Source organism: Amphibalanus amphitrite, unplaced genomic scaffold (genome assembly GCF_019059575.1).
Source record: "Amphibalanus amphitrite isolate SeventyFive unplaced genomic scaffold, NRLGWU_Aamphi_draft 000312F_arrow, whole genome shotgun sequence".
Lineage (NCBI taxonomy): Eukaryota > Metazoa > Arthropoda > Thecostraca > Balanomorpha > Balanidae > Amphibalanus > Amphibalanus amphitrite.
This window is the reverse complement of record NW_024881807.1, coordinates 190,773-214,561: the sequence shown is the minus strand read 5'-3', so window position 1 is coordinate 214,561 and position 23,789 is coordinate 190,773. Positions and strand designations below refer to the sequence as shown.

Below are 23,789 nucleotides of genomic sequence, written 5' to 3'. Positions count from 1 at the left end.
TTATACCAAAGCCAAGGCCAAGTTACAGAACAGGTATGGGAACCAGTTTACAATAGCCTCCCACTACAAAAGCAAGATAAGGGCATGGCCAGGGGCGTCGTTTTGCATAGGCCTGGTAGGGCCCGAGCCCTGCCAATGTTTATTTGGGCCCTACCAATGTTCGTTGAGCCCTACCAAACTTTTGTCACTTATCAGTTGATAAAAAATCAAAATAAACAGACAATCAAATAAGCACTTATGTAGACATATAAGGTTCTAGCCACAGTAGGTGCATGTAGCTGACAATGAGGTGCCGTTGGACTCCAGTCCTTGGTGGATTCTAAGAGGCTCGAAAAAGCAATTGGTTATAGAGGTCCATGACTGCCTCTGAGTGCCGCATACCACGCGACCGCCCCTAATATGAATAGACCCGATCCGTCTCCACACTAGCCGCTGGAGGCCCTACCCCGACTTCGGAAGGTGCCGCGATGCTCCAGAATAGGCCATAGGTACAGTCCACCGCTAAAGTAATGTAGGGTTTTACCAATCTCAACGGTTGTCTTTGACTGGCGATTGTTTAATGCGGAGTGATCGAAAAGAAGATGTCAATAGCTAAAGTTGCAGCTGCAAGGGTGACGATACATATAAGCTACATTCAAAGCTTCACTGTAGTCTGGCTAATCGTTCCTAAGCTTCAGAAGCAGAACATACCCATGACTGAAACCCCACATTACTTCTGCTGTGGACTGTACCTATGTTGATTTGAGTGGGTGATGCAGCCTGATTCCCGAGGGCCCAACGCCAGGTCATTTCCGCATCAGATCCTGAAAACTCAAGCTCATAATCTACGAGGGGCGTTCAAAAAACTTTCGGGCCGAACAATGAAGGAGTTGGAATTTCGGCCTGCAAGGCGGTGTGTTAACCCGCGCCGGGCCGGTGCTCCGAGATTCCGCGCCGGGCCAGGGGGGGGGGGTGTCTGAACATCCCCCCTTCTAACTCGGCTCCTGGGCCACGTAGCGACACGCGGTAAGCGGCAATCGAAAGAACGTCTAAAATAAGGACGAAAACACTTCAGTCATTTTTTGGGTCAGGTCAAAGGTTAGGTCACCAGAGGTCACCAAAGGTAAAATGTTGACTATTTCAACATTTTGGAAACTGCCGACGGCTATCTCGGGAACCGTTAGAGCTACAACGCCGCAGAAAACCGCATTCGATAGCCCTTTTACAGACTTTTCTGAGTAATGTTCTCAGATTTGACCTCAGGTCCACGGTTTAGCCTCCAGAGGGCAAAAACTCCAAAAATAGCCGTTTTTACGAAAAGCGTTTTTTTCGGCAATACTTTTGACTCAAAAGAGCCATGACATTACTTTTGCCAGCATCGTGTTCCTCTTGTCGAGACGCGTCGAATGAACTATAATCTGACCTTGAAAGATCAATTTGAAAATTTGACCTCAGGTCAAGGTCATGACCTGACTGGAAAAGGTCATGTTGCATATCAGTCGATCCGCAACGTCGATCTGAAGACATGTAAGGCGTTTTCAGCGCTCTAGCACGTCTCTACCAGAAGTTATTAGCGAAAAACTGTTAGATTCTGTTTGTGACCTGAGATGACCTTGGGGACATAGCGAGGGGTCACAGTTGCCATTTTCCGGTTCAGTTTGTCAATTTTACCTACATCTCGATGTTTGAGAGTGTCTAGATTAGCGTTCGTGCAAAACAGACGCTTTTCAATTTTCTCCCATTGACTTAGGTATAATAATTGACCTGACCTTAAGTCACCGATATCAAAATTCCGAGATATACATTTTATAGATAATGTTGCTCTTATCAATCGCTGAAAGTTTCAACTTCAAGGCAATCGATCAATCAGTGTAGCTATGACGAGCATTCTTATTTTTTCTGAGGTGAGGTCACTTGGCGTGACCTGGTGACCTGACCTAAGGCGACCTTGGTCTGAAATTTTCACTTCAAGTGCGGGAAAGATGCTCGAACAGGTGTGGCGGCGCGGAGCGCGCGGAGCGCTGCCGTTTTTGAGATATCTGCGAAAAACCACGGGGGGGGGTGTTCAAACACCCCCCGGCCCGGCGCGGATTAAATGATGTGTTATTGGGATGTCCACTTACGTATCCATTAAGTCTGCCCTGTGATTGATTCGGGCTGCTAATTAATCATAACATAGTTTGCCATTTCGGATAGGATGGGCGACACCCAGAAGAGAGCAGTGATTCGGTTCATAGTAGGTACTGTAGAAAAGGCACCAAGCGTTATTCACGACAAGTTAGTGACAGCTGACAACACATGTCAAGGTTTCACTTTCTTACAGCAGCGTCAAATAGTGGGTATCCTACCAAATTTTGATCAACAGATCATTGAAGTTGACCCCCGCAGTGGCCAGCCATCAACAGCATTGAATCGAGCATAGATAACATGAATCTATCATGTTATCTATGACTCAAGAAATATGAAAAATGGGCACTTTTTGCTGAAAATGGCAAATGTTTTTTTGTCTCGAAGCATGCACGCAGTGCAGAAGCATCGGATTCCTCAAAGCAATTCATCAGCGTCTTAGTATGTTTAAGATCTCTGCAAGATGTATCCCCCTTTGCTGACTCTGCAGAGAAAAGGTAAGCTCGAAAGGAGGCTCAGCGCGAAATTTCTGGCCCCTTTATCGAAGATCTAGATTCTAGAAGATGTCACTTTGAACATCTTGTTACCGTAAAGGAACTATGGGTGTCACGTTGACCCTAAGGGCGTGACCGAGTTGCGCAAGTGGGAGCACACCGAGTAACAGCCACCAAATGAGTGCAACAAGGTGAATTTAGTTGGCAAGGTGATAGTGGTTGCATTTTGGGATGCTGACGGGGCTCTGCTCGTCAACTTTCTAAAACAGGGGCGCACAATTGATGATGTGCGTCCATTCGATAAACATCGAGGAGAGGCTATAGGGAAGCTGACATAAAGTGTGCACCTGATCCACGACCACGCACTTGCGTATAAATGGGCGGGGTGACGATCAGTGAAGCGGTGAGCTATGGCTTCGAGTTGTTGTCGCATCCGCTTTTTTCTTAGAAGCTTGCACACTCTGGTTACCACCTCTTCCACAACATAAGGAAATTAGCAGTGGCAACTTCGCTGACAGCAGGGAGACGAAATCAGCCATCTTGGACGTGCAGGATGGGTCCAAAAACTACTTGGTTATGGATACCTTGAGGGCTCTCGCGAAGCGCTGCGCGAAATGTGTTTGTCTTAACGGTGGTTATTTGAATAAATGAACTTTTTGGTCTGATGAGTCGATGCTGTATCTCTCTACTCCTTCATGGTCGGGCCCGTAACTTTCTGAACGCCCATCGTACTGCCATCCTTTTATTTTGGCAAGCAGGTCTTTCTAACTATCATGGTGTTTCGAGACCTCGTTGGTCGTCGAACCCTTCAATTGGCGTGGGTCTTCAAAGCCGTTCCTGGCCCCGCAGCCGTCTTTTTTAGTTGGCTTGGGCCCTCAAAGCTGTTCCTGGTCCCTTTCAGCACAGCCGTCCTTTTAAGTCGGCGTGGGCTCTTTCAGAATGGCGTGCATTCCTCCGACACTATTGCCTATATAGCTGCACGTTTTGTGCATGGGCTCGGTGTGGACCTAGACTTCCATATTTTTTTTAAAGATTTTGGTTTGTCTTGTCAATGACCAGGGCGAAAAAATAAGTGGCCGAAATCCGATGAGAAAAACAGATTCGGAGGTACCCTACCTTGTCAGCCCCGTCATATATGGCCGGCCACCGCCTTTGGGCCCTACCAATCATTTTCGGAAAACGACACCCCTGGGCATGGCCGGTGATCAAGCCTGGTGACAGCAGAGGGCTAAGAGCCTATGCAGACTTCTTGGAACACTGCAGAGCAGCATATGATGACATGGGAAACCTGCAGGTTTTGGATGACTACCATGAGAATAACATCATGTTACAGAAGCTCCCAAAACCCCTGATCGATCGCTGGAGAAGGGTTGTTGACGAATGGCTGTATGAAAAGGACGGTCAAGGATACCCACAGTTCAAGGAGTTTGTGAAATTTGTAGTCAAAGAAGCCAGGGTTGCTTGTGGGCCAGTACAAGTCAATCCGCAAGAGGACAAGAGCAGAGACTATCCCAGGAAAGAAGCAAGAGCGATGCAGACCACCACAAGCCGGCCTGAAGGGTCAAAAGGTGATTGCCCAGTGTGTGTCCAAACCGGATCAAGAGGTGGTGATGCTGTGAAGCACACAGTGCGAAACTGCAACAGATTCGCCAAAATGAACTTGACAGAAAGGCAGGAAATGGTACACAAGCTGCACCTCTGTAGAGGGTGCCTGCGCAAAGGACATCTGTGGCGGGCGTGCCGAAGAAGAGAACGGTGTGACAAGTGTGGACGCTCGCACCCCACTTTGTTGCACAATGACAACTTGGTCAGCAACACAGATGTAAAGCAGCCTCAGACAAGTGCAACAACCATGCAAGCATCAATGAGTGAGCGCATATCTTGCTCTCACAGCATGGTCGTGCCTGTGGAGCTGTGTAAGAATGAAGACCCGGACAAGAAGACTGTGGTGTATGCAGTGTTAGATGCCCAGTCAGATTCATGCTTCATCACAGAGCCAGTGTTGCACAAGATAATGGGAGACTGTGAAGATGTGTCACTGAAGCTATCAACAGTAGCTGGAGAGGCTGTGATAGCAAGCAAGGCTGTCAAGAATTTGGTAGTCCAGTCTATGGATGGCAGCACACAACTTCAGTTGCCAACAACCTACACTCGTGACGCCATACCGATGCAGACCCATGGGCTGTGCAGACTGACTTAGGATGGACCGTGGTCGGGAGTATGTCTGACAGATGTGAGGGATCCGAGTGCTTCTACGTGTCCATGGGACAGGAGAAGAAAGCGTGTTATTTTGCTTTCAGAACTGTAGCAAAGGAAGCCAGTCCGCAGCAGCAGTTAGCGGAGGTGTTTGGGTCAGACTTCGATGACTCATCTGGCCAAAGAAAGGTGTCTCAAGAAGACCTGCAGTTCCTGCGCATTATGGAAGAAGGCATGCACCTACGACCAGATGGACACTTCGAAGCGCCTCTTCCGCTCAAGAACACTGACGAAAAGCTTCCCAACAACAAGAAGATGGTAACCCAGCGTCTAGTTGGATTGAAGAAAAAGTTGAAGCAGAACGAGAAGGTTCGTGACGACTACGAGGCCTTCATGAAAAACATGTTGGATCAAGGGTATGCTGAAGCGGTGCCTGAGGAAGAACTTGCAGTGGACGATGGCAAAGTTTGGTATTTGCCTCACCATGGTATATATCACCACAAGAATAACAAAACCAGGATCGTGTTCGACTGTAGTGCAGAGTTCGAAGGCACCTCCTTGAACAGCCGACTACTTCAAGGACCGGATCAAGCGAACAATCTGGTAGGTGTGCTCACACGCTTTAGAAAGAAATCAGTTGGTGTAAGCTGTGACATTGAAGGAATGTTCAATCAGGTGAAGGTGGAAAGCAGAGACAGGAACCTCCTTAGGTTTCTTTGGTGGAAAGACGCACAACTAGACTCAGAACCAAATGAGTTCCGGATGACGACCCATCTATTCGGGGCATCTTCGTCTCCTGCGCGCGCGATGTACGCCCTCAACAAGGCCGCCGACGTAGGCGAGGAAGCGCACGGCAGTCAAGCGGCTGATTTCGTCAGAAACGACTTTTATGTCGATGACGGATTAGCTTCCTGTGATGATGCAGAAGATGCCATAAGTTTGGTGCAGAGCAGCGTCAACCTATGCAAAGATGGGGGATTCAAGCTTTGCAAATTTGTGTCAAACTGCCCTGAAGTTGTGAAGAAGATCCCGTGTGATCAGTTGTCGAAGAACCTGCAGTCTCCAGAAGTCCCAGGAGATCAACCACCTGTGGAGAAAGCTCTCGGCATCAAGTGGAACATAGAGGACGATCTACTGATGTTCGAAGTTGAGATTCCCAACAGAACTAGCACCAGGAGAGGAATTCTGTCCATGACCAGTGCCTTATACGATCCGCTCGGACTGATTTCACCATTTGTTCTCAGGGGGAAGAACATCCTGAAGGAGTTATGCTGTGATGGCTTGGAATGGGATGACCCTGTGCCAGATGCATTGAAGGAAAGGTGGGAGACGTGGAAAGATGAACTGGAAGTCGTGTGAGGTATCACCATTCCCAGGTTCTGCTTCCCGGGAGTTTCCAAGATTAAGCTGTTCGAGCTACACCACTTTTCAGATGCAAGCACCCACGGCTACGGGCAGTGTAGCTATCTTCGCGGCATCAGCGAGGATGGCCGATGGTGGACCCAGCTTGCGATGAGCAAGGCGAAGGTCACTCCGAAGCGAACAGTCACAATCCCAAGGCTTGAGCTGGCGGCGGCAGTGCTGTCCGTAAAGGCAAGCTGCTTCCTGAGGAAGGAGCTCGACATCGCCAGCTTGGACGAGGTGTTTTGGTGCGACAGTAAGGTCGTGCTAGGGTACATTCGAAACAAGAGTAAGAGGTTCCACGTGTATGTGGCAAATCGTGTTCAGTGCATTCTGGACCATACGTCCTGCACCCAGTGGAGGTACATCGACTCGTCCAGCAACCCGGCAGACTTGGTCTCTCGAGATGCATCGGCCCTTGAAGTGAAGGAAAGTCCGATTTGGTGGCACGGTCCATCATTCTTGTCAGGACACGAGGAAATGCCTGCAGATGTGGAAGCAGAGATCACCGACGATAATCCGGAAGTGAAAAAGAAGAAGATGGTGTTTGCCACAACTGCTACTGCAAGCGCAAGTGAGTACCCAAGCCTTTTGGAAAGGCTAGAGCGATTCTCAGATTGGTTTCGCGCGCGACGTGCAGTGGCAAACTGCCTGAAATACAAGGAAATATTGTTGCGCCGCGTGCGCAGAGATGATTGTGCCGAGGGAGGAGTCAGAGTCGTGGACTTACAGCGTGCAGAAATGACCATCCTAAAGGCAGTCCAAGAACAGGAATTCTCTAAGGAGATTTCGCAGCTTCGCATACCGAGGAATGAAGAGCGAAAGAGGGGTGTATCTGACAGCACCTTGAAGAAACTCGACCCTTTCATGGACCATGATGGACTGATTCGGGTTGGAGGGCGGCTTCGACGAGCTGGTGTGGACCAACATGTCGCACATCCTGTTGTACTGCCGAAAAAGGGACACGTCACAGAGTTACTGGTTAGACATTTTCACAAGAGGATGCATCACTGCGGACGCGAGTCGACCCTGGGCGAGATCCGGCTGGCTGGTTACTGGATCGTTAGAGGAAGAGCAGCTGTTTCGAGATGTATCCTACACTGTGTGCACTGCAAGCGACTGAGAGGCAGCTGCGGTGGTCAGAAAATGTCCGACTTACCTGAGGAGCGCTTGAAGGAGGCTGAGCCCTTCACATTCTGCGGTGTGGATTACTTCGGGCCGTTTTTCGTGAGGGAACGCCGAAGTGACGTCAAGCGCTGGGGCGTTATTTTTACATGTTTGAGCTCCAGAGCCGTACATTTAGAGACTGCGAATGCCCTAACGGCGGACGCTTTCCTGAATTCATACAGGCGCTTTGTGTGCAGAAGAGGCCCTATTCTGAAGCTCTTTTGTGACCAGGGCACGAACTTTATCGGAGGAAAGAAGATGTTGGAATCCGCTCAGAAGGAGATGGACATGAAGAAGATCAAGAATGAACTTCTGAAAGATGGCAGTGATTTTGTTGATTTCAAGTTTAATGTTCCTCAGTCAAGCCACATGGGTGGTTTCTAGGAGAGGGCTATAAGATCTGTCAGGGCTGTGCTGAACAGCATTCTTCAAGATCACGGAGCAGCCCTGGATGATGAACTTCTCAGAACCTTCTTTGCAGAAGCAGAGTCTGTAGTGAACTCGCAACCACTGTCGTACAGTAGTATGACGTAGTATGACTGACGCGCTAAACACGTACTATGTGAATGTCGGCCCCTGCCACAGCAGCGAGCGTACCTCTGCCCAATGCAGAAGTTGAAACGAGACTTCCCACGGTAACTACCAGCACGTTCAAAGCTCAGCCTATTGACCTTGACACTCTGCTCGGAACATTGCTCTCGATGAAGACGTCATCATCCACCGGCAACGATGGAATAAGCATCGACATGCTACAGCGATTCTCGTCAGGCGTTGCAGATGTCCTGCTCGATGTGGTCAACTCCAGCCTCCATACAGGTCAAGTACCAGCATCATGGAAACACGCTCTGGTCATACCGATACCGAAAGGGAAAATAGCCAGAACCCCCGCTGACACCCGCCCGATATCAATACTGCCAGCGATTATGAAGCTTGTCGAAAAGATAGTCCAGCAACAGCTAACTGGATATCTTGAGACGAACCACCTTCTATCGCCTCATCAGCATGGCTATCGCAGGCTGCACTCAACAGAGACGGCACTCGGCGTGATAACCGACAACGCCCTGACGGCCATGGATAAGGGAGAAATATCCATTCTAGCCCTGCTTGACCAATCAAAGTGCTTCGACGTGGTACCTCATGAAACTCTACTGAACAAACTACAAACATACGGAATTGACACTGACTGGTTCAGTAACTACCTAACAGGACACACCCAACAAGTCATGATTCGAGGAATCGGCAGCACAGTCATAAAGTCGGTAACCAGACCAAACTCGATCGGTGTGTACCAGGGCGGCTCAATGAGTTGTATCCTGTACACTCTTTTCTCGAACGATCTCGGACTGTATGTCAATGAAGGCGTTACCGTCGTTCAGTATGCCGATGATGTACAAGTACTAGTGACCGGCAGGAAACGGGAATTACCACAGCTGATAGCGAGGCTTGACAAGATCAGCAATGTCATGCCAGCCGAGGGCTCTCAACACCGGTGAAATATGTTCAGAAACCCGCGCTCCGGAGACGACCCTAGCACCAAAATTCAGGATCTTCTGCACCTTATGTAAATGACAGCGAGCGGCCCCGCCCCAGACGGAGAGGCAGTAAAGGAAGTGGGGGAAAACATGGCACTGGATAAGGAGCTTACGGGTCTCGGGGGTAAGATGATGACGAATTTTATACAAACATAGAAGGATGGAATTGCACTTTTTGACAACATTTGAAATGTGCTTTTCCCAGGATAGGGTTGAGTCGACCGTCACTCCCAGCATCTTCACAAAAGGGGATGGTTGTAGTGTGTGACCGGATATGGTAAGGGAAAAGGATGAGGTTTTCTTGAGGTTCTGGCCAGTACCCACAAGAAGCAGGGTGGTCTTACTAGGATTCATTTTCAAGGAATTGGATGTGTAATAGGACTGGACAGCGAGCAAGGTGTCTTCCTGTTGTTTTTTAAGGACAGGTAAGTCAGTGGGAAGAGCGGAATCGAGGAGTTGGGTATCGTCTGCATAGGAAATGAGCCGTCCATGAGGAAGGTAGGAAGGTAGGTCATTTGTGAAGATGCTGAAGAGGATTGGGCCGACCAGGGAGCCCTGCGGAACGCCATGGGACATAGGAAGGGATAGGGAGCCGCCTCTCACCACCTGCCGCCGGCCACCGAGGTAACTCGCGAACCACCCGGGGTCAACACCGTACCAGCTCAACTTGGACAATAAAATACCATGGTCAACACTATCAAAGGCGCGACTGAGGTCCACCGACGTGATGGCAACAATGTGACCCTTGTCGACGCGGCGCGTCACCCACTCGACAGCATCGGTGAGAGCATCCTCCGTTGAGTGATATCGGCGGTACGCATACTGAGATAGTGATAAAATAGAGGACGTATCAAGATAAGAAGCGAGCTGATTGCAAACCACCTTTTCACATACTTTCGATAACACTGGTAAAATTGATATAGGTCTAAAATTAACAGCGCTGTCACGGGACCAGACTTATGAAGCGGCACGACAGAAGCAAGCTTCCAAGATGAGGGAAACGTACGTAAAGGAGTCCCTGGTTATTGAAGGAGTCCCTGGTTACTGGAAGGGCCCCTGGTTATCAGAGGGTTCCCTGGTCACCTGGTGGGTCCCTGATCAATTGAAACCTCCCGATCATCTGAGCGCCCCCTGATTGCCTTGGTCTTGGCGTTGGCGTACAGTTTAAAGTCGTCGGCACACTGCGGCCTCCTCTTTCTTTTACCTCTATTTCTTCTGCAGCGAGTGCGATTTCGTTCAAAATACTCCTCCATCGCGAAGCCTCGTGCGTAGACGCAGTCTTCGGGGCGCTCGCTGCGCCAACTCTTGACGCCAACTGACGGGCTCCAAATGGAACAGATGGACTCCGAAACGAACGTGGGAATGCCGACACATGATCCCTCCAAATTTACAGAGGAGGAGATGTCCCTGACAGCCCATTTGCAATAGGGGTCACTCTTACACTATAGACGTATGGGGAATTCGACCTTATCGACATGGTACTACGAGGTCAGCTGATCTGCTTGGCATTTAAATCGTAGTAAAACTGGCATTTAAACGCTGCGAAACAACTTACGTACAACGTAGCTCCGATGGGCCGCTCTTTCTTTTTCATCCCTCCGATTTTCTTCCGAGAATTTTAGTACCGAGAGAACTTTCGCAGCCACGTCCGATATAACTTACGATAGCACGGATCCCCCCAAGGTGTCTTATGTCGGCGGTAATGGAACGACGCAGACACCCCGAGTTAGCGTGGCGGCTCGAGACAGGCGGTAGAGATAAAAGGGGAGAGGAACAATAGCGAAACTGTCGGCTGGCAGTTGCAAATACCTACCTGATACTTCCAATTTCCTAATATTTTTTAAGCTGAGAGAGAGAGAGAGAGAGAGAGAGAGAGAGAGAGAGAGAGATATGAGAAAAAGAGAGAGAGAGAGAGAGAGAGAGATATGAGAAAAAGAGAGAGAGAGAGAGAGAGAGAGAGAGAGAGAGAGAGAGTAAGAGAGATGAGAAAAAGAGCGAGAGAGAGAGAGAGAGAAAGAGAGAGAGAGAGAGGAAGAGAGAGTAAGAGAGATGAGAGAGAGGGTGAGAGAGAGAAAAAGAGAGACAGAGAGAGAGAGAGAGAAAAAGAGAGACAGAGAGAAAGAGACAGAGAGAAAGAGACAGAGAGAAAGAGACAGAGAGAAAGAGAGAGAAAGAGACATAGAGACAGAGACAGAGACAGAGACAGAGACAGAGAGAAAGAGACAGAAAGAGACAGAGACAGACAGACAGACAGACAGACAGACAGACAGACAGACTGACCTCATTGGTGGCAGGATTGTGTAGGTCAATCCAGTCTGAAGAGGCGCTCTCCACAAACTTTCCGTTGATGAACAATTTGGTGGTGTCCACTGAAGCAAATCTTTGTCCCAGTCGAAGACCAGGCAGGACCACCTGTAATCCAGCATTGGTATTAGTGGTGTCAATCGGTTACCGAAAAAATCGGTTACCGAAAAGATATGCTGACCGATTCGGTAATCGGTCGGTCAGGCCCCCCAAAAATCGGACACTTTCGGTCACCCTGTCAGTGAAACCATTTTCAAAAAGAGAAAGTATTCCATTTTTGCCTAGTTAAAATGAAAGTTATTGGGATGTTAATGATAAAGTTGCAAAATTTCCCCCAAATACTACAAGGGATGCCATGTTTTGGCAACTTCAGTAGCAATCCCACTCAGCAGGCAGCAGCCACCAATTGTCCAACCACAACCACAAGCAGGCTGATTTTGACTCAGTTGGCCCCACAAATACACACCATTGTGAAACTCAATTCCAGTCTTTAACTGTAAGTAACTTCTACCACAAAATGTATTTTGCAGTCGCTAAGAATTGACTGAACTTGGACTGAAATGCCATTTCCCATTAGTTTCCATCAGAATTTACCAAATAATTCAATTTTGGTGTAGAGTAATAGCAAATAGAATTTCGGTCAAATTTCGGTCAAATTTTGGCTTGGGATGTTATCGGTCGGTATTCGGTCGGAAATTTTTCCCAAATTTCGGTTTCGGTCGGTATCGGTCAGACATTTTTTGGAAAATGACACCACTAATTGGTATCACACAAAGTGGGTAGAAATGATAGCGCATCAGGGGACCAAAAATTTGTTATTAACGCATTACATTGAAAAAAGAACAACAAAGCTAGAGAAACAGCGCTAAAGTAAAAAGGCAAAATAAAAAACGCCAAAGCATAAAAAAGAAAAAAAGACAAAGAACAAAGAAAACGAAACAAGAAAAACAAAGACAAAATCAATAGCGGTCGCAGCCGCTAGCAAAAGGGGGAGGGGCTTAAGTCACACTAGCGGGACATAACATGTGTCCGTCTCCCGGGGGGGGGGGGGTGATCGGCTAAGTTTTTACGTGTGTGGCAAAATCTACGCACGAAGCGCCGCGCAGTTCGCAGTAGGTACTTATGTTACATCCATCTCATTCTTACGTAAACATTTTTTAACTCAGTTTAAGACAAAAACACCCGTTACATTTACCGTCCCACCGGTGTGCCCACAGGTCGGACCGCTGCACCATGGCGACGGACCGGTGCAGCATATACCGGGAGGTCGGACACGCGGATTCATGACCTTACCACTATAAAACAATTAGGAAAAGTACAAATACCTCTTGCTTTGAACCCAGAGAATATTTTCAGACTATGACATTTACAAAGTTGTGTGGCGGCGGGAGAGAGTAGGTACGGTATGTCTAAAAAGTATGTCCCCTCGTTTGGCTCCCTCACGGTAGGCGAATCAGTAACTTGGCGAAATCCGCCACCGAGGTAGGGAGGGTCGGGGAGGGGAAGAGAGGGGAAGGAGGGGCAACCGCTCGGCACCAGGCGATACCTGGCTGACCCCGCGCTCCCTCCATGACCTCCGTCCTGCCCTCAGGCGAGGACCGATTTCCTCGGCCCGTAGCGGCCGAGCGGTGAAGCCGAGCTCACGGGGCGCGACTACACTGGCCCAATCTTATAAAGGGAGTGTTTTTCTTTTCACGGCATTAGGTGATATTTATAGTGATATAAGCACTCAGCAGTGGATGTGTGAAAATACAGTCCAAAACAAACGGAAGCATCAAGCACACAAAATATGCTGAATATATTCAAAAGATTTAAAATATGCTCTCTCATTTCAATAACGTCACCCACTTCTATGGCGAGTGTATTTTCTTAGAGCGTAAAATTCACGTGGCTGCTAACGAAGACACCACCGAACTTATGAAATCGGCGTTTCCTACAAGCTGCGAATTGCTTAGGTATGAGTAGCAGTGCCAACTATTCTTACGTTTCGTACTTTCAAATTTTCGATCTTACGTCTGGTCAGCTTCATGGCTTCACCATCATATAGTCATGGAGGAAAAGTGGGAATGTCTTCTGCTCTGACAAGTGCGCCAAAACTGCAATATAATTTCAGAATCATGACATCACCACCTGATCCATATGCAACGGGCAGGGTGCAGCTAATGGCTAGCCGTCAGTGGTCATGTCATCGGTGGTCACTCAAAAGGTCCAGCTAGATCATGGAAGGTCACCAGCCGTTATTTGATCACACTTTCTGATGGATTTTACTTACCAAGAGCTTCGCGGGAATTGGAAAAACGAGCGCATGCACCGTTGAAAAAAAATTGAGTGAAAGGGTCTCAGGTCCGGCGACCTCTGCAGGTGAAATGCCCCAGTGTAGGATTCCGGTCCTTGTTGATTAACTTCGTCAAAATTGGCAGTACCTACACTGAAAACCAAAATGAATCTCCTGATGCCCTGATCATTGAAGTCTATACCCCAATTGTTCCCTTTTTATCTCTTCATTATACCTATGGGGTATATTCATGGAATCGCAATCGGCTTCATATTCCCATGATTTTCCCTCGTCCTCCATGAATTATTGATTCTCTTAAAGGGACAGTATCATCGAAAAAAAAATCAATGTATGTAGCTGATTTTTTTTTCTACTAGCATTTCTTATTTTTCTGAATCAGAAAACATAGTTTGAGGACCGAACTCGGTGAAAAATATTGCAACCACATTTCATTTTCATGATTCATTTTCATGAGCGAACCACCACTATACAAGCATGGCCGCCAGTTTGGAAGCATGCAAAATTACTACAGAACTGGCGCAGATAATACATTATTGACGCTACGCTTACGCGGTCGTTCTTCTGATTGAGTTGTCCTTAGGGAGAGGTAGCCTTAGGTATTGCCTATAAAAATATCACGTGACAATTGGAGGGAGTGACAATTGGACGTGACAATTGACAATGGGAGAAAATATCACGTGACAATCACGTGATAAACGTCATACATTGGAAGGAGATTGTGATTCAAGCTGGAGGAATTCCTTTGTTGAGCCGCTAGAACTGAAGGAAACAGCGGAAATTGCCTACGACTATTTAATGAATTTAACGGTGATGAATAAGTGCGAAAAACGTTTTGGCTTTATAAAATTTGACGAAATGACCAGGGTAAAAGTTTTATTACTGGCGGTCAATTCAAAACGGCGCAAACATTTAAACAGTGAAGATAGTGAAGCACGATTCAAAGTGTAGTACACCTTTCGTACTTTGAGCGGCGATAGCGGGATAACGGTGTGGAGCTTCGAGGATCGGTCTTCAGTTCCCGGACCAGAAAGGTGGGGCCTATGCAATGTCAAATTTCATCAAAATGGTGATACTGTCCCTTTAATAAGCTGAGCTCTTGATATCACCCTGTGAGAACCATATTATGCCATTAATACCCCAAATGATTCTGCATGATTCCGTGCGTATAAGATGCTGTTGCTGATGCTGAAGGATGTAACTGCAAGGACGGTCGCAAGGAAGGTGTCAAAGGTGTTCAGACGTTTCCCAAACAGTCGAGAGATCCTGACGGACCAAGGGAAGAACTTTGAGTGCGACCTGATGCGGTCCCTGTGCGAACTGCTGCAGATAAACAAGCTGCGCACGACTGCGTATCACCCGCAGGGGAATGGCCAGACGGAGCGCTACAACGCGACCCTGTGCGACCTGCTCCGGTTGTACGCGGAGACGAAGGAGTGGGACGAGATGTTGCCATGGGCGGCATCGGCGTTCAACACATCAGTGCACACCAGTACGGGGTATGCACCGCATGAGCTGGTGTACGGAAGCACGCCAGCGGGAGCCGTAGTGCACGAAGTGCAAGGTGCTCCTGTACCAGACGTCGTGAAGACGTATGCTGAGTACGACAAGGACTTGCGCTCGGGCGTCCAGAAGAAGACGAAGGAGGCGCTGGAAAACATCAAGAAGGGGGTGCGTGGTCGAACGGAAGAGCCGAGGGGAGACGGATTCCCTGAAGGAAGTTTCGTAATGATGAAGAAACAACGACGCAGGCAAAAGCTACAACCTCTCTGGGAGGGACCATATGAGGTACTGAAAAGAGAACGCCCGGACTACATCATCCTACGGAGAGGCGCGCAGTACAGAGTCCATGGGGCACATCTGAAGGGCTGGAAAGGAGACTATACGGGTGACCCTGAAGATGAACCAGACACGGAAGAAGAGCCGGGGTCGATCTCCGCTGGTGAGGGTGAAGTGATCTTCGGAGAGAGCGAGGCGGAAGACGTCGACGAGCGAAGTGTCGCCGAGGAGACGAATGATCCGGCCGAAGCAGATGCTGGACACTCAGCGCCGGACAAGATGGAGGAACCGGAGGACGAGCATGATAGCCTAGGATTTCTTCCTAAGACGAGTCGCTTTGGTCGAAAGGTGACACGCAATAGGCATTACATGTGAGTGTATGTGTCCCAGCCAGGGCCTCGTCTAAGGAATTTTCACTGGGGGGGCCAGAGCCTGAAGGAGCCAAACCTAAGGTACCCCCAAATCCTGTTTTCTCACCGGATTTAGACCACTTGTTTTTCATCACAGCCCTGACACCATGATTTTTTTTAACTAAAGGAAAAAATAATAGGGCATCCGACCCATGGTGTTGAGCGTTTTTGAGTGGCAGTGCCTTGTCTAAGGAATTTACATGCCGAGCCTTATGTCGGGGGCCCACACGCATAGACTGAGCGCTTGACTCTGAGCTCTGCCGAGTTCTGAGGGCTAACACCAGCTTCTGGGCCCACGCCGGCCTCTATGGTACCCCACACTGGCTTTATATGATCCATACCAGGCTTTAAGGATCAAGCTGAGTGGAGACAGTATTTTCCCACTAGGGCCCCCTCAGACGAGTGTAATGCGTACGTATCAACTTGGAGACTGATGGCTTCTCAGGTGGATTCTCCGTAAGTCGTAATCGCCGTGGATCTCCGACACAACCTTAAGGTTGTCAGAGGCTATAGATTAAACAAAAAATGAAGATTTCCCCGTGTTGTAGTGCAATTTGAGGCCCGCTGGGACCCTACAGGCTGGTATTTGGCTGGCATTTGCCCACCGGGACTCCACGCCGACTTCTTTAGATAATCCAGCGACAGACCACCAATCTGCGCCTACGTAGGTACGACCACCACGGGATCCTGCTTCATTACGACTAGGAGCTACTCTAGCCGCACACCGGTGACCGTCCAGCCAGAAGCTGGACGCCGCATAGTGAGGACGACGATAGGCAAAAACAAGAGATTGACGCCCCGAGGACAGAAACAACAGATTGATACGTAAAGGAGAATTTTTTGTCGGTAGAGCGTTGGACTCCGCGTGGTGAGGGCATGCGTCCCGGTTATAACAGTCCGGGTTCGAAGCGCGACAGAGTCGCTTGATGTTTATGAGCCTCCTGGCGAGTATGGTTACGGTTGGTGGCAGGCCGTAACCAGTCGAAGTCAGTGAGGGGACCGGCCGTGCGCGGCTATGTGCATACGTAAAACTTTGGGCTCTAAATTCTGCCATAGATCAGGAATTGCGCGATTGGAGGGTAGAGGGCAGGGCCAACGCAACAAGATCGGCTTAGCGGGGGCTCTGTCCTTGTGAATCCTTCCATTCAAAAGGTTGGGACTAAATCTATAAAAAAAGAATATCCGAGACACGGAGTTGGGCGCCAAGACGAAATGTAACGTATTGCTGAGCGGAAAAAAAATGGTTAAGGTCAGGTAAACAAAATAAACACTTGATAACAGGCCTAAGTAATCGGCTAGGTATCAATGTGCTCACATTGCATCCATGTTTCGTTTACACATTTGCTTTTATGTGCACTGACGCCTCGACCTAAAAATTCGTTTGCCTTTTGGCTATTGCCGGCCCCCCCAGTAGTGACTTTTTGCCCTGACTGGGGGGGCCAGGCCGATGACTGCGGGGGTTTGGCCCCCCCAGTTAACATGTTAGACGAGGCCTTGGTCCCAGCGCTCCTGTCAATTGTTTTAAGGATAGGGGGATGTAAGGAGCGCGAAGGATACCAGTGACGTCACAGTGTGCCACATATACGGTCGGGTAGACTTACCTTGGCAGACGGGGATTGAGCGGTGAGTCGCGTGGGCGCGCGGAGGGTGTTCGCTGGTGTTGTGCAGCATGTAGTGATTAATACAGAAATACGTTTCCAAACTCTTATCACTCTGTCGCGGATTTTTGCATGGTTTTGTTCCAACAATATGAAAGTCAACGCTTCAAAAACACAGATGATAGTGCTCGGTACACGCCAGATGCTCAAAGGACTGCCACCCGTATGCATTAGATTTGCTGGTGCTACCGTTCACGAGTCCCAAACTGTTAAAAATATCGGCGTTATCATGGACAAGCATCTTACGTACCATGACCATGTCAACCATGTGGTATCAAAGTGCACGGGGGCGCTTCTAGCGCTCAACCATGCGAAGCACGTGCTACCGCCTGCCACACTGAGACCGATTGTGACATCTCTTGTTGTGTCTACACTGCGCTATTGTATATCGATCTATGGTACATGCGGCACCACTGAACTTCATCGGGTGCAAAAAGTGCTTAACTTTTGTGCGCGGGTTGTAAGTGGCCGGCGAAGGTATAGCCACGTGACCGATGTCCTCAGAGATCTGAAGTGGCTCAGCGCGACAAATTTGGTACTGTACCACAGAATATGTAACGTGCGAGCCATTGCTCAGACTGGCCAGCCTTCCGCTATTGCCAGTTCCCTGGAAAGCGCAACCGATCACGGCCACAACACCCGTAACGCCGAGCGACTCAGGCTTCCTAGGATACGCACTGAGGCGGGACGAAGGCAGCTACTGTATAGCGGAGTCGATGCGTACAATTACCGGGGTTACATGAGCGATCCGTTCCAAATACGAGGGGGTATCGAAAAGTTCTGATCATCACCATGAATAAGATGAGATAGAAATTTGATTTTTTTACATGATGTTCATTGCTCCTTTACAAGTCACCAAACACGACCGCAAACTTATTGCATCGTTTCTTGAGCTGCCTCAGGTGGTCATTGTAGGACCCTCGCACTGACCCGTAAATCACTGCTCCACCTGATCAATGACGTCATTTCTGTTCTTAAGTCACCGGCCATACTGTGGATTCTTCATCTCCCGTAACAATCAAGAGTCAGTTAATACCCGGGCAGGTGAATTTCTTAGATGCGGTAGGATTTAATGTCCACTTCATGTTGTTTCTTCAATCGCAGCTCAGGACGACTGGGCGGGGGCGCTGTCAGTGCGGATAAAACATCATTCTTGAGATTTTTGCGGCGATTCTGCTTGAGGCCATCTCACAACGTCTTCAAAAGTGTGCAGTAGTACTTGCTTATCATTATCCGACCATCATCAAGACAGTCGGCAATGACTATCCTACGCCAGATCCAGATCACTGACAGCATTGACCTTCCATATCGGCTTCTGCATCTTCGCCTTTTAAGAAGGACAGATGTGCCGTGCTTAAACTTCTTGATCATCTTTTTATCTCCGGATCATACACATAGATCCAGCATTCGTCACAAGTCATCAAATGATCGAAGGTGTCTTCAATTTCCTAAAAAAGGCCTAGTTTTCAGTTCGAAAGGCCGAGACGCGTTTTTCTCTTGAACAAAGTAGACACACGAACTTCTAAGCGGGCTGACTCCTTTATCGTCTGTAGTTCTTCGCTGATAATATTTTCAGGCGCTTCCAGCATTGAGACCTTTCTGTTGCACAATCATCTGAAAGGTCACACGACGATCTGTAAGGATGAGGTCCTCCACTTCCTTCACAGTCACCACCTTGTCAGTCACTGGTAGTCACTCACTTCTTGACTCCCCTGCAAGGGCCATGCAACCAAGTTGAAAATTATTTCTCCATTTTCGGTAAGTGCATGAGATGGTCTTTCCTCGCCATAAACTAACTGCACGTTCTTGATGTATTTTCTCAGTGTGATACCGTTTCAAATGCATTAGTTGGTTGACGGTTCGGTCCTCAATGGGCCCAATACTCATCGTTTTTACTTCTAAGTCTCTCCTACATAAGATAAAACCACTTCTCAGGATTTTCTTTGCGGGAACATTGTTCTTAAGAACCAAATATACTACCAACCAAAAATCATCAAAATCGGTCTATATCTTCTATGTGATGATCAGAACTTTTCGATACCCCCTCGTACGCACTACGCTAATGCGCATCAGCTCCCCACAAACGTATCTACGGCACCGGTTACATGAGACTAATTCGTTTTATCTACGTCAAACGGATCTTGTTTGGCTCACCCAGGCTGACTCCTCGACGGCCGGTAATTCGTATCACAAACGGCAGTGGCGCGGGAACCGGGGGGGCTAGGGGGGGCTGAGCCCCCCCAGCTTTTCGGCTGGGGGGCTCGTAATGTATTTGAGCCCCCCCCCCAGCTGGAGGAATCGAAATCGAAAATCTACCAACATAATTTCATAGATTCATACATTGGCGTGGGAACCGGGGGACCGGGGAGGGGACAGTGGGGGAAGCTTGCCCCCACAACTCTGCGGCCGTGGGGGCGGTGCCCCACAACGTTTCATGAGGCCAGGAACCGTTGGGCAGCTTGTCCTCCCCAAATTAGGGGTTGTGGGTCACAAAGGAAGAAAGCATGTAAGTGAAAAATCCACCTACCTATTTCACTGGCTCGGCAACTCATTTGGCAGATTAAAACCTTTACTCCAGGTTGCCAAAACGGTAGTTTCTTCACTCAGCTGAGACGGAATACCTCACTTTTTGAAAATATTTTCGTTTTTTTTTGTTGTTGAAAAAGCCAAGGTCTGAAAAATAAGTAGCCTAAAACCGGTGAGAAAACTAGATTTGGGGGTACCCTAGGTTGATTTCTATTATGGTTCAGCCCCCCCCCCCCCAGTCTGGAAGAAGTTCCCGCGCCACTGCAAACGGAATAGGATTAGCGTACAGTCATGGCGCAGTTGCGGCATTTACCGGGATGACTGAACTAAATTTTAAATACTTATATCATTTGATAGGCTCCAAAACATTTAAAATTAACATGAAATCAAAAAATGAAAACAAAGTTTTCTTGTTTTAAGTCAGTGGGCACTGATTCGCCATGCAGCGACAGCAGGGTGGTCAGAAAAAAATTATGTATCAAAATATTTCATTCATTTGATTTCACATGCAAAGACTAAACCAAAATACCAACATTTTTTTGCTATTTTCTACGAGGCAGCCAATAAAAAATGCTTAGTATTTTGCATTTTGACGCTTCCAGTCAGCAAAGAATAGTTCTTGTGAAATACGGCCCGAATCCTGTGCCTCGGTTACATGAGCGATCCGTTCCAAATACGCACTACGCTAATTCGCATCAGCTCCCCAAGAACGCATTCAGTGCACCGACTACATGAGCAAATTCGTATCAGTGACGTCAAACGGATCTAGTTTGGCCTTCGGCCCGATGCGCATTACAAACGGAATAACATAGAAATGTGGCGCACTTCCGTAGCAATAGGGGTGACTGAATTAAAAACTTCATATCTTATGTCTTTTTTGCATTTAATCTGCTCAAAACATTCTCAATTAACTTAACAAAAAAAAAGTTAAACATAAAGTTGTCTTGCTTTGACTCAATGAGCACTTGCCTCTCTTGATTCGTCTGTAGTGCTGTCAGAAAAATATTTCAACTGAAAGTACTTTGATATTTTCTTTTTGGTTTTCACTATATTTATTTTTTAAAACTTGACAAAATACCGACATATTTTTTAATTATTATTTCAAAAGAAGCAAATGAAAAAATACCTATTATTTTGCATTTTAATGTTTCTTTTTGGAAAGAAATAGTTCCTGTAATACGTATCTTGGTCATATTCGCTTCTAAGCCTCATTCCCTGCGGATTTTGTTCGGACCGCCGATTCGTATTAGCAGGTGGATACATGAGTCGGTAGTACGCTCCTGATTCGCATTAGCGGTGAATCCGATCGTGATACGTATTTGCTTTGCTCATGTAACCGCGGATCGGATCGCCGATTCGTACTAGCAGGTGGCTACATGAGTCGGTAATGCGTTCCTAATTCGAATTAGCGGCTAAATACGTATTTACTGTGCTCATGTAACCCCGATAAATGTGTTCTGTGCCACCTACGAAGGGCGAGTGTCTTTTAAACGAGCAGTCAAACTTCACTTGTTACAAAATCAGACGTAGGTAGACACGGTTTAACGATTCATTGTGATGAATGTGTGATACGATGAATGGTGTATGTCTTAGCCTGTTCTTATCTTATCAATTGACATTGCATTAATGAAAAGCCGCCTACCAGCGCATTTAATGTGAATACACGAACGAACGAACGAAACAGCCGTCTCTTAAGTTATGACCCCATTTCACCACACGCAAGTGGCAGAAATGACAATGATCAGCTGACGCATTTTTCTTGGCCGAAGTCAGAGCGCGCGGCCCAACGCACCACCACCGCACCACAAATATCGGGGTTACATGAGCACAGTAAATACGTATTTAGCCGCTAATTCGAATTAGGAACGCATTACCGGCTCATGTAGCCACCTGCTAGTACGAATCGGCGATCCGATCCGCGGTTACATGAGCAAAGCAAATACGTATCACGATCGGATTCACCGCTAATGCGAATCAGGAGCGTACTACCGACTCATGTATCCACCTGCTAATACGAATCGGCGGTCCGAACAAAATCCGCTGGGAAAGAGGCTTAGAAGCGAATAGGACCAAGATACGTATTACAGGAACTATTTCTTCGCAAAAAGAAACATTAAAATGCAAAATAATAGGTATTTTTTTCATTTTCTTCTTTTGAAATAATATTAAAAAAATATGTTGGTATTTTGTCAAGTTTTCAACAATAAATATAGTGAAAACCAAATAGTAAATATCCACATAATTTCAGTTGAAACATTTTTCTGACAGCACTACAGACGGATCAAGAGAGGCAATTGCCCAATGAGTCAAAGCAAGACAATTTTATGTTCAACTTTTTTTTGTTAAGTTAATTGAGAATGTTTTGAGCAGATTTAATGCAAAAAAGACATAAGATAATAAATTTTTAATTTAGTCACCTCTATTGCTACGGAAGTGCGCCACATTTGTATGCTATTCCGTTTGTAATGCGCATCGGGCCGAGAGCCAAACTAGATCCGTTTGACGTCACTGATACGAATTTGCTCGTGTAGTCGGTGCACTGAATGCGTTCTTGGGGAGCTGATGCGAATTATCGTAGTGCGTATTTGGAACGGATCGCTCATGTAACCGAAACGTCCGAGGCACACGATTCGGGCCGTATTTCACAAGAACTTTTCTTTGCTGACTCGAAGCGTCAAAATGCAAAATACTAAGCATTTTTTTACTGGCTGCCTCGTAGAAAATAGCAAAAAAATGTTGGTATTTTGGTTTAGTCTGCATGTGAAATAAAATGAATGAAATATTTTGATAGATAATTTTTTCTGACCACCCTGCTGTCGCTGCATGGCGAATCAGTACCCACTGACTTAAAACAAGAAAACTTTGTTTTCATCTTTTGATTTCATGTTAATTTTAAATGTTTTTGAGCCTATCAAATGATATAAGTATTTAAAATTTAGCTCAGTCGTCCCGGTAAATGCCGCAACTGCGCCATGACTGTACGCTAATCCTATTCCGTTTGTGATGCGAATTACCGGCCGTCGAGGAGTCAGCCCGGGTGAGCCAAACAAGATCCGTTTGACGTAGATAAAACGAATTAGTCTCATGTAACCGGTGCCGTAGATCCGTTTGTGGGGAGCTGATGCGCATTAGCGTAGTGCGTATTTGGAACGGATCGCTCATGTAACCCCGGTAAAAGTATGAGCAGAAGCCGCGCCCAAAGCCAGGGCCCCGGTAACGTGAGGTAGCCGAGTCGGGGCAGCGTGCGCTGACCCAAGCCGGGGCCGCGGCTTTGGGCGCGGTCTACCGCATCCCCGCGGGCAGCCCCGGGCTATCACATGACACCGGGAGGACGCGCGGCCCCGGCTTGGGTCAGCGCACGCTGCCCCGACTCGGCTACCTCACGTTACCGGGGCCCTGGCTTTGGGCGCGGTCTACCGCACCACCTAACAGGCGTGTTCGAAACCGCAGGAGATGATGATGAACGGGTTTATCGAAACTTGATTGGATGAGCCTATCGGTAATAGCGATTTCAGTGTGTGCATTTATTGTTCATAGTGGTGTGAAATGTGGTTGGGGTACGACCGACAACCCGTCGGGGCGAATTTCGCACTGGGGTACTCAAAATTTGAAGAATTTAAGACGTTTCCATGAGTTTTGAAGGTATGGATAAGTTCTAAAAATCCGGTTCTCCTTATCTGGGCCATTAACTTCATACAGTCCAGGAAAGCTGGCACACTACCTTTAATTATCCTACTATGTTGAGTGAAAACTACCCATGTGTCATTAAGTATAACTTCAAATAGTGGGTTTAGTTAGTGACATATGGTGGAGCATTAGGGGTTTTAGGGGTGCACATGCACCCCCTAACTGAATAAAGCACCTTCTCAAAATGACGCTTGAAACACTTCAAAAAGAAGTACAGGTAAGGGGAAATTGTGTCT

General features: G+C 47.6%; 1 protein-coding gene across 2 annotated transcripts in view; it reads right to left on the bottom strand.

The window, feature by feature from the left end:
- LOC122388177 (probable methylmalonate-semialdehyde dehydrogenase [acylating], mitochondrial) overlaps window positions 1-23,789 on the bottom strand; it is a 268,791-nt gene that overhangs the window by 232,426 nt on the left and 12,576 nt on the right. For both annotated transcript variants that reach the window (XM_043379029.1, XM_043379030.1), the window contains exon 2: window positions 11,177-11,308. In XM_043379029.1, coding sequence (XP_043234964.1) covers window positions 11,177-11,308 — 132 coding nt within the window. The remainder of the gene's footprint in view (window positions 1-11,176; window positions 11,309-23,789) is intronic.